Source organism: Ipomoea nil, unplaced genomic scaffold, assembly GCF_001879475.1.
Source record: "Ipomoea nil cultivar Tokyo-kokei standard unplaced genomic scaffold, Asagao_1.1 scaffold1317, whole genome shotgun sequence".
Lineage (NCBI taxonomy): Eukaryota > Viridiplantae > Streptophyta > Magnoliopsida > Solanales > Convolvulaceae > Ipomoea > Ipomoea nil.
The window spans coordinates 4,606,428-4,618,414 of NW_017617745.1; the positions used below are offsets into that span (position 1 = coordinate 4,606,428).

Below are 11,987 nucleotides of genomic sequence, written 5' to 3' on the forward strand. Positions count from 1 at the left end.
TTCTTAACATGGCAAGCAAGAATATACAAAAATATTGCTACTTGTTCGTCAACAAGCATATTTTTTTTTTTGTTGGTTTAAGTCCTCATATACTTTCTAGCATTCCACATAGTTTGAAAAAGGTTCCTCTGTTCATCCTAAGTTGTGAAATGCATGCCTCATCATTGTCATATACAATTCGTCTCACATAATCTCGTTTGTCATAAAAATCAAGATAATAACGCCTACTAATTCTTGGTCGGGATGCGTTGATGCCATCAAAAGTATAAAAAGTACTAATGGTAGTATACATTTGCAAGAATACAGTTAAAGCTGCTGCAATTTGTTTTCTTCTTTCATCCATTGTTATTCTTGTTATCTATAAAAAATAAAGTCAACAAAATGATTGTTTTATAAACACACAAAACAATAGCATACATAGCATTTTGATCCTGGCATAAGCACACAAAACATATTCATTATTACAATACTACTATCCTTCATATATAAAGCCTAATTTCATATTTTCATTATTACAGTACTACTATCCTTCATATTTTCATAGTTTTTGAAGAGGTTGAGCAGTAAGGGCAAATTTCTTACAATCACAATAACCTACTATACATTTGTTTTCAATTTCATAAAAGACAAACCTAGCAGCAAAATGAGGTGAACAAAAAATGAAATAAAAATATAATACACAAAGAATGACATAGTGGAATATTTAATATACACAAAATGATAAAGCTTGCTATGGAGTGAATTGTGCTAGAATACACAGACTACGAAAGCAAAAAAATAAAAAATAAAAAATAAAAATGACCAAACATGTGAATGAACATATATACGGAAGCACAAAGAATGGAATAAAAAAATATATGGAATACACAGAATCCACTTTATGTCGTAGAAAATGGAATAAAAGCACAAACAATAGAATGAAAAATATATATGGAAGCAATAAGAATACACAGACTCAGTGGAGCAAATGGGAGCCGCAGGTAGCAGTCTGATATTTTTCTAACAAACTAATGCGACAAATTGAGTAGGTAATGAAGACTCTTTATACGCAGAGTGTATAGGAAGGGGTAGAAACCGAGAACTAATTGAGTAACTCGCAATTTATCTCTTTCAGCGCTTTTGGGCAGGAGTTCTGGGGTCGATTTAGAATTAATCCAGCCTAAGTTGAGAATAAAAAAAATAGAAGGATATAATAATCAAAACAATGAAGTCACTAATTGAGCAATCGTTATATTGTGCACTAGATTGTGCGCCCTGTCCAAAACGACGTCGTTTTTTATGTTAAGAGTTTATGTGTATTATGTTAAGAGTTTATGTGTATTCTTTTAAGTTTTTTTGTATTATGTTAAGAGTTTAATTTGTATATTATGTTATGATATTGTGTATATTATGTTAATAGTTTATGTGTATTATGTATTATGTTAGATTATGTGTATTATGTTATGAGTTTATATACATCTGAAACATGATTTTTTTTTTTAAGTTAACGGTAGAAACAGGAAACAAAATACAAAATAACGTCGTTTTGACCAAGGCGCACAATACATTGTGTGTCCTGATGCACGATATAATTTGTCCTAATTGAGGTTTTTGAAGCCCATAATATTCTAGCTGAGCCATTCCTCAGAAGTTTTACAAACTGTCAAACAACATATGACGCGAAGACAATCTAAATAATAGAAACAAGCTTACTCACTAATAATAAATTGCAAATATTTTATTCCACTTTTGACATCGTTACATATGTCACTTGGTTTTGATTTTTTTAGTATTATTTTTTTCACTTTTAATGCTAGAAAGGGGAATAAACTCTTTTGTTGGAAACAATCTTATAACTAACTTTTTTTTGTAATACTGACTTTGTTATAATATAATATATGTTCATATATATATTTTCTCAACTTATTAAAGTACAAAGAGTCAATACCAACCGAAAACTAAGTTAAAGTAAACATAATGCCAATTGAAGTATAAAAAAAAAAAAAAAAAAAAAAAAAAAAAAAAAAAAAAAAGGATGGAAGCATTCCTAGCTTCTACAATCAACACAAGCCCAAATTAAAATCAATTTCAAGCATAACAAAATGTTATCAATATCCATGCTGCTCAAGGCCATTTCATTAAATCCTGGATCACGAATATAAGGTATATTTTTAATATATTAAAATTTTATTTTTAAAAGTACATTATTTTTTTGACCAGTAAAAGTACATTATTTGAATATTAAAGATTATCAAATACCAAATAATGAGCCTTTAGTATACAAATAATATATTTTTAATATATTAAAAATGAACATTTATTTATAGTACACATTATAATTTCACGCTCAAAATAAAGCTAGGTGATCCCCAAAACGAATAATTGTTCTATGTATCATGGTCCACACAACTGTGTGGATTACAAATAAAAAGTACACTATTTGTGTACATAAATTACCTTATTTAATTACTTAAAAGTACATTTAGTACTGAAATAATGCACATTTAGTACACAAAATAATGTATTTTAGTATATTAAAAATATACCTTGTATTAATAGAAAGTACATTATTTGAGTACTGAAAGTATATTATTTTGTATATCATCAAATAATATACATTCAGTATACAAATAATGTACTTTTGGTATATTAAGAAAATGTATTTTATATTCATGGTGTACAGAAAAAATTGCCCCCCAAAACCAGTCGTTATATCTGCACTAGGGCACACAATGCATTGTGCGCGCCGCCCTACCCAAAACCACGTCGTTTTGGTGCACTGTCAAATAAAAAAAAAAAAAATCATCTGTTTCGAATACACATAAACTCATAACAGAATACACAGAAACTCATAACTGAATACACATAATCTAACATGATACATAATACACACAAACTCTTAACTGAATTGACAGAAACTCTTAACTGAATACACAGAAACTCTTAACTAAATACACAGAAACTCTTAACTGAATACTCAAAAACTTTTAACTGAATACACAGAAACTCTTAACTGAATACTCAAAAACTTTTAACTGAATACACAGAAACTCTTAACTGAATACATACACACTCTTAACTAAATACACAGAAACTCTTAACTGAATACACAGAGAACTCATAACACAATACACATAAACTTTTAATTAAATACACATAATGTGATTTGGGCCGTTTAGATAGACAAAATGACATCAGTAATTGAAACGCGCGTGTTTTGTGCTTGGGCACACATTGCTCGCCGTGGTACACGATATAAATTGCCCCCTAAAACAATACCAATTTCAGCATACAACATCAAACCCATAACTCTAAAAGCTTTTAATACAATGTGATAACACCATACTTTAACAGGGCAAATTATGCCCTGGACCCGTGTCCACAATGAATTGTGGACACGGGCCCAAAACGACGTCGTTTTTCAAAAAAAATGCGTCATTCAGTTAAAAAAAAAAAAATTGCGCGCGTTTTGCCGTTAACAGCGTTATTTTTTTTGGATTATGAATGTACAATTATGCCGTTATGAATGTACAGATATGCAATTATGAAATTATGAACACAGAGCTCTAACATTATGAACTTACAATTATGAACATATAGTGATAAAATTATGACCATGGAGCTTTAAAATTGTGAATATAGAGCTTTGAAGATTAGGAATGTACAGTTATGGAGTTATGAATGTACAGTCATAGAGTTATGAATCTACAGTTATGGAGTTATGAATCTACAGTTATGAGATTATGAATCTACAGTTATGGAATTATGAATGTACAGTTATTGATCGAATTATGAACAAAGAGCTCTGACATTATGAACTTACAATTATGAACATATAGTGATAAAATTATGAACATAGAGTTCTAAAATTGTGAACATAGAGCTTCGAAAATTATGAATGTACAATTATGGAGTTATGAATGTACAGTTATGGAGTTATGAATGTACAGTTATTAACATATAGTAATAAAATTATGAACATATACTCTTATAACGAAGCGGTCTGAAATTTAAAAAAAAAAAAAAAAAAAAAAAAAAAAAAGAAGATAACAGTGCCTAACGGCACTGTTACCCGTGTCCAGCATGCATGCTGGACACGGGTCCAACGCATAACGATTGCTTTATGCCCCATACATTTCTAGGCCCAACGCGACCTGGAGCAGCCCAATAACGGCAATTTCATTATGGAATAGAATGCCTTTATCGAACAGCATTCAACCTAGGCTAGAGCATAATTGCTTTACCACCGCTATTAATACTCGCCAAATTATTATTTGGATCAGACCATGGTCTATACAGTGTTGTTTGTACTATAAAAGAAAATAATTTTTTTAATGTATTAAAAGTATATTATTTGTGTACTAAATATACATTATATAAAATAATATATTTTTGGTATTCAAATAATGCATTTTCTCTGAGTATAAGGTACATTTTTAATATACTAAAACTTTATTATTTGTTTACTGAATGTACAATATTTGATAGTATACAAAATAATGTACTTTTAGTACTCAAATTATGTACTTTCAAATAATATATTTTATGTACATAAACAAAGTACTTTTTATTTATGGTTTACATAACTGCGCGGACCATAATGATTGTTAATACTCACGCAAGCATGTATCTTTATCAAGATTAGTGTTAAACCCGTAAATCCAATGGATTTGGTTTTGGCCTTGGTTTGGCAAAAAGCCATGGTTTTTGGCATGTCAATGGGTTTTGCCGTGGCTAAGTCATGAGGATTTCATAGCTTAGGAGGCACTTGGCTTGGTTAGTGGGTTGTTTAAGTCGCAGGTGGTCGGCTTGAAAGAACACATTTGGTGGTGTGTGGCTCGGTTAAGGCGCAGACTTGGTCCGTGGCCAAAGGTGCGCGGGACCCTAGTGTGGTGTGTGTTGGCGTGCTGGTGCGAACTGGATGACTCAGTTTAGCCAAGGGCGCGACCTTGGGCGCATGTGGCCGGTGGTTCCGTGCGGTTGAGAAGTTGCCTGACAGTTTCCTAGATTTAAGGGGACCATTATCAAGCAGTTCTGAGGCATGTGCGCGGCATGTGAGGGCGGTTTCCAAGCATGTAAGGCAATTCCAAACCTTAGCGATGTGGTAGCGTGCTATTAGCTCTCATAAAGCTAAGTGATTGGCTTGTAACCGCCTTGAACTAGTATAAATAGCCTTGCTTTGTAACTAAATTGCTAATAGAGAGCAAAGGCTACGAGTGCTGGTAAGGTTTCTAGCTGCAACGCTCTTGGTTTTAGAGTGTTGTGGGGATCCTGTGTGCATTCGAGTTTTGAATGTACAAGGTTGGGCGAGTTAGTCCGTAAATGTCTATGTTTCCTTTGTTGATTTACTTGATAAAGTGTTATACACATGGGTTTGGTGTGGGTGAAAAGCTGACTACCTTCGGGTTTGGAGGTAGGCCGAGTGGGTGCAAGTTAACCAGTTGGTTTTGAGAATTCGACCCATTACAGTTGGTATTAGAGCCTGGCTGGGCTCAAGCCGGTACGAGACGATGAGCAAGCGTAGCGAGGATGACGGTGACTTCACGGACGCTGTTGGCGAACGTGGTGTTGATTCTCATGACAAGTTAGAAACCTCAAGGCATGTGGAAGGGACTGGTTCAGTTGTGGGTGACCTTGACACGAAAGTTAGGGATTTGGCGGTGCGTCTCAAAGTCTTGGAGACATATATACGAACGCTGCAAGATAGGACTCATGATGATATCAAACTGTTTAGGGGGGAAATTGTGTCACTCAAAGTCGATGTTGCTTTGTTGAAGAAAGTCGTGGCGAGTGGGCACACGGTCTCTAATGTACCGAGTGCGAGGTTTAAAGTGCCGGAACTGAAAGCCTTAGGTGGCAGCCGAAACGCCAAAGAGCTTGAGAATTTCCTTTAAGATATGGAAGAGTACTTTCGGGTTGCCGGTGTGCCGAACAGTGAGAAAGTTGCCATGACCAGCATGTACTTGTTTGGTGACGTGAAATTGTGGTGGAGTTCGCGTGTTGCAGATGATGCCAGTGCTGGCCGATAAAATATTGGGTCTTGGGATAGACTCAAGAAAGAATTGAGGGGGCAATTCTTGCTAGGCAACACTAGTTCGCTTGCACGGGAATCCTTGAGGAGATTAACCCACCTGGGACGTTAAGGGACTATGTTAAAACTTTTTCTTCTCTTATGTGGGATATACAAAACATGAGCCTTGATGATAAGCTATTCAACTTTATGTCTGGGCTGCAGCTGTGGGCACAGGTTGAGTTGAGGCAGCAAGCAGTGAAGGACTTTTTGAGTGCCATTGTTGTTGTGGACGACTTGGCAGATTTCATGGTTCGAGTTCCCAAGGTAAGAGCGGGGGTAAGAACAAAGGGGAATTGGGCAATGGCAAGTCTGGCTCGAAGGGCAAGCACGTGTCGGTGGAAACACGGACCGAAGTCGAGGCGAGAGAGTCTCAAGGCAACACCAAGATGGGGTGTTGGGCTTGCGGTGGTGACCATATGAAACATAATTGTCCTAAGAACAAAAAACTTAATGTTGTGAAGGAAGACAAACCAAAGGATGATGGTTCGCCCATGGTGTATTGTGGTCCCTTGCAGGTTTTGTAAACATGTCGTTTGGCATGTTAGGGGTGCTGTGGTGATGGGTAGCATGGATGCTAAGAGGGATGCAGACTCGACATGAGTTGGGGCTAGTAGGCATGCCTTGGCTGAAGGGCTGGACAGCTTGGGATCAAGCTATGTTTGTGTACATGTACCTGGGAACGCTAGATATTACGTGGTGCCTGTGTTTGACTAGTTAGGGCGAGCTGGTGCAGTGCGGGTTCGGGTAACGTACATAGTTTCAGTGTGGGCAGCGAGACGCTGTGACTATTTAAGTAGGGGTGACCGCAGTTTCGGTTCCGGTTCCGGTTCCGCAAATGGACAAACCAAAACCGGAACCTTATAGTAAGGTTTCGGTTCCGATTCTGGTTCAGAAACGATGATTCCGGTTGGAACCGCCGGTTCTAACCGGATTTATTTTTTTAAAAAGAATTAAAAATAAACTATAAATTTTAATTTTTTCCGGTTTAGAACTGGGTTCCTTGTCATCTCGAACCTTAACCGGAACCATATTGGTTTCGGTTAGGAACCGGAATCGGAATCGTACGGAAGGTTCAGTTCCGGTTCCGGTTCAACAGTGCACGGTTCGGTTCGAACCGAACCGTGGTCATGCCTATATTTAAGTTTATTTTCTTATAAACTTTATTTCGTTTTAAGATGTAATTCAAATTAAACAGTGAACCATTGTAAGGGTTGGGTTAGTTGCCTTTTGTTTAGGAACTAGTGTAAAATCTTAGCTGATAGTGCTATGGGTTTAATGGGTTGTGCTAATGTGTTGACAAGGGCGTCAACCTCTTCTGGTAGGGTGAGTTGTTAGACTCGTAAATCCAATGGGTATTGTCAAGGCTAAGTCATGAGGATGGCATGGCTTAGGAAGCAGTCAGCTTTGTTAGTCAGTTGTCTATGTTGCGGGTGGTTGGCTTGAAAGAGCACATATGGTAGTGCATGGCTCAGTTAAGGCGCGGACTTGGTCCTTGGCCGAAGGTGCGCGAGACCTTGGCAAGCTCATGGTGCAACGAGCTTGGGTCTCGTGATCTTGCCGGTTTGGGCAAGGTTGCTGGTTTGGCTGACTAGTGCACTGTGTGTTCGCATGCTGATGTGGACTGGATGACTTGGTTTAGCCAAGGGCGCTGGCTGGGCGCATGCGACTGGCAGTTCCGTGCGGTGGAGAAGTTGGCTGACAATTTCCTAGATTTAAGGGGACGGTTGTTAGGCAATTTTGAGGCATTTACGCGGCATGTGAGGGTGGTTTCCAAGCATGTGAGGCGATTCCAGACCTTAGCGAAGTGGCAGCGTGCTATTGGCCCCATAAAGTTAAGCTGTTGGCTTGTAACCGCCTTGAACTATTATAAATAGCCTTGCTTTGTGGCCAGATTGGTAATACAGAGCAAAGGCTACGAGTGAGTGCTGGTTAGGTTTTTTGCTGTAACGTTCTTGGTTTTAGAGTGTTGTGGGGATCCCGTGTTCATTCGGGTTTTGAATATACAAGCTAGTTTGAGTGAGTTAATCCGTAAAAGCCTTTGTTTCGTTCGTTGATTTACTTGATAAAGTGTTACACAGACGGATTTGGTGTGGGTGAAAGATTGACTACCTTCGAGTTTGGCGGTAAGCCGAGTTAGTGCGAGCTAACCAATTGATTTTGTGAATTCGACCTGTTACAATTAGCCATTTTAAGCAAATGGCTAAATTTAGGTTGAACCATATGTCTTTACCAACCATCAGTATGTACAAATTAGGGTTCCGTAAAGTCATGGCTAGTTTTACACAAAGCTCGAACAAATGTCAACTATAGAAAAATGTAAGACATGGAATGTATGTGGGGGGAAATTCAATTTTAAAAATATATAGATTCTAATATTTGCTTTAAATATACATATATATTAATTGGTGGTTAGTTTTAAATAAATCCCTAAACATTAATTATTAAAATAAATAATTCTATTTTTGTCTTATATTTATAGGTGACAGTCCACTTTTGGTTCTTTATTTCCACCAGAACATCACATTTGGTCTTAATATTAATGTGACATAATCATTTTTTGTTCTCCGTCAACAAATTGTTTAAATGCCGCTAAATACAAGGGAATTTCGGTCTTCAATTAGAGATGTTTTTCAAAAACGTAAAAATAAAAATATAGCAGGTCAGCCCACTTTGTATATATATAAAAAGATTGAAATGCCCATTCATTTAATAACATTTCAACGATTTTGTTGACGGAAGACAAAAACGATCATGCCACAATAATACTAGGATCAAAGGGAGATGTTCTAAAAAATAAGGACTAAAAGTGGACCGTCTCTTATAAATCTATGACAAAAACTGAAATTAGCTCTATCTATCAAAATATAGGGTATTTGAACAAGGAATTGAATTGGAGCATGCATTTCTTTTTATCTTCATTATTATTATTTTTTTCAATTAGACTATTCAAGAGTACTTCAAAGTTATAGAAGATGTCTCAAACATTTCGTGATAATTTACTGTGGGTTTTCAAAATGAAAACAAATCACAAAATTATCAGAATATGTCTACAAAAGAGTGAGCGTGTCCCCCGCTAATCGCAGGGGCCCTTGATTTATATAACAAATAGCTAGTAAGTAATACGACTACGCAACAATAAATACAATGTCCCTCAATAATTGCAGCGCTTCTAGCCTGCTCTTCATAACTGTGCTCCTTAATGAAGTGGTGCTCTGTGTAATGGCGATCGAGTATATATTAACTCTGCATTAATTACTTAGAGGACCGTTACATTTGATCGTCTTTATTGATTTACTCTTGAGTCCAAGTCAGATTTAATGACTTATCCAATTATCTTGACACGAATTCACTACTACAGAATTCACATACAACGTCGGGTCTTTAACGTCGGCTATATAAATAGCCGACGTTAAAAACATTTAAAATTTTTTTTTTTATAATTAAGTTTATAACGTCGGCTATTTATTAATAGTCGACGTTATAAATAAAACATAAAAATATAAAAGAAATACGTAACCTACGACGTCGGCTATATTAATAGCCGACGTTGTAAGTTGTTTATTACTTTTTTAAAAAAATTATTTATATATAACGTCGGCTATTTCCCTTTAGCCGACGTTATAAAGAAAAAAAAAAGAAAATAAATATAATAAGACGTCGGCCGACTATATAGCCGACGTCGTATTCTTTTTTTTTTTTTTTTTCTTTATAACGTCGGCTAACTAAAGTAGCCGACGTTATAAAGGTTATTAAATAAAGCCAAGACAGATCAGACGACCCGATCTCAGACCACCGCATCGCATCTCCTCCATTTCCTCCGATCCATCTCCTCCCCTCTCATCCATCTCTTCTTCCCACCGCCTCCCCCGCCGCTGCCGACGCCGCTGCAACCCGCCGACGTCGTCCCCGACGCACACTCCTTCCCCGCCGACGTCGTCCCCGCGCCGCCGCTGCAACTTCATTCCCCCGCCGCCGCCGCTACAACTTTAACCCCCGCCGCCGTCGCTTCACCCTCTCCTCCCCGCGGCCGCACCGTCTCAGACCGGCCGCTTCCCTCCGCCACTACGCCATCGACGGACACTGCCGGTACGTTATATATATATATATATATATATATATATATATATATATATATATATATATATATATATATATATATATATATATATATATATATATATATATTAATTATTATTAATTAATTTCGAATTTTATTAAATTGATTTGCAATTTAGGGTTTGTTTGTATATATTTGTATATTTTATTGATTAATTTCGAATTTTAGTCAATTTATTTGCATTTTAGGGTTTATTTGTATATATTTGTAATTTTTATTGATTAATTTTGAATTTTAGTCAATTTATTTGCATTTTTGAGTTTATTTGTATATATTTGTAATTATTATTGATTAATTTCGATTTTTAGTCCATTTATTTGCATTTTAGTGTTTGTTTGTATATATTTGGTAATTGGTATATTCTAGATTGTTTTGTAATCGGTAATTATTTGTATATAATTTGTAATTGTAATTGGTAATTTGTTATTGGTATAACTCTACAAAATTCTCTAACTTAATAACGAAAAAATTAATTAAGTATTTAATAATAATTTTTTAAAATTATATAATATAGGATTAACAACTCTAGAATTAACGAATATTGAGGTTAGTTGAAAATTTAGAAGATATGAATTGATGGATTAATTTGTTGTTGGACTTCATTTAATGAATTGGTGGGAAGAGGCAGAAAAGACACACCTAGGAGAAGAGCTCTCTGATGTTTTGCTGTACCTAGTGAGGCTGTCTGATGTGTGTGGCATTGATCTTGGCAAAGCTGCACTTAGAAAAGTTGAGCTTAATGCCTAGTCTTTAGCTGTACCTAGCTTAATGTCATTAGCTGCATCAACATTGAGTAATGAAAGGTTATATATCTTTGTTCGATTTGTAAGAAATTAAAATGAGATTACATTAGCTATTATGTAATGTGCAACTGTTAACAATGGCTTATAAAATTATTTTTGTCAAATTTGTAAGTAATAAGTTTAGTTAGCTGTCAACTACCATGTAGTGTGATGACATCTCAGTTACCATTCCAAATTTATAAGCTTTGCTATTTATACTAACGTTGCTCCAGAATATCAAGAACCACCAAAAGAAAAAAAAAATAAAAAATCCCATTAGAACCAATGTGACATCTAACCTACTAAGTTGTGATGATATTTCTAGTGAAATGCAATAGCTGAGGTGAGTTTAATTTGTGTGTTGTTTTCTGTACTCTTGGCTAAATGATGCATACTAAAATCAAGATGTAGTCTTGGCTATATATGAACAGGCAAATGAGGGGAGAGGAGCTTCAAGAATTGAGTATTGAAGAGTTGCAGCAGTTGGAGAGGTCCCTTCAAATAGGTTTGGGCCATGTTATCAACAATAAGGTTTAATTTGTGCTACCCAGTGATATTATGGTTTATTGTTATGATTATATATATGGTCTATTATATTTTTCACAAACATTTGTTTTTTCGACTAATTTGTCAGGGTGAAAAGATTATGAAGGAAATAAACCAGCTTCAAGAAAAGGTATACTAGTGTTGTTTTAAGGTTGAGTACTCACAGTGGTGAATTGAAGTTTCAAAAATTGCAGGGAGTGCATTTAATGGAAGAAAATGAACGATTAAGACAGCAGGTATTGGCTCTATATAATAGAATGTACAAATTAAACCTACATTTTCCCACATAACAGGGAACTGAAAATAAGTTGTTGTGTGATATAATGTGAAGGTGGTAGAGACATCAAAAGGTCAGAGATCGATGGCAGTAGCTCCTGGGGATTCAGAGAACCTGTTGAACCAGGAAGGCGGCCTATCCTCTGAGTCTGTCACTAATGCTTGCAAGTATCCTGGCATCCCACAAGATTATTATGAACATTGTCAAATATAA

At 35.9% G+C, this 11,987-nt stretch overlaps 1 protein-coding gene across 1 annotated transcript; it reads left to right on the forward strand.

The window, feature by feature from the left end:
* The first annotated feature begins 11,305 nt into the window (after positions 1-11,305).
* Positions 11,306-11,987, forward strand: LOC109185282 (MADS-box protein JOINTLESS-like). The gene is made up of 4 exons (XM_019335261.1): positions 11,306-11,482; positions 11,586-11,627; positions 11,692-11,733; positions 11,829-11,987. Exons 1-4 carry the CDS (start codon positions 11,375-11,377, stop codon positions 11,985-11,987), a joined length of 351 nt encoding a protein of 116 aa, XP_019190806.1. The 5' UTR covers positions 11,306-11,374.

Coding starts and splice junctions, on each gene's coding strand:
- LOC109185282 (XM_019335261.1), top strand. CDS start 11,375: ATGAACAGGCAAATGAGGGGAGAGGAGCTTCAAGAATTGAGTATTGAA. Junction 11,483..11,585: donor GCCATGTTATCAACAATAAG/GTTTAATTTGTG, acceptor CTAATTTGTCAG/GGTGAAAAGATTATGAAGGA. Junction 11,628..11,691: donor TAAACCAGCTTCAAGAAAAG/GTATACTAGTGT, acceptor CAAAAATTGCAG/GGAGTGCATTTAATGGAAGA.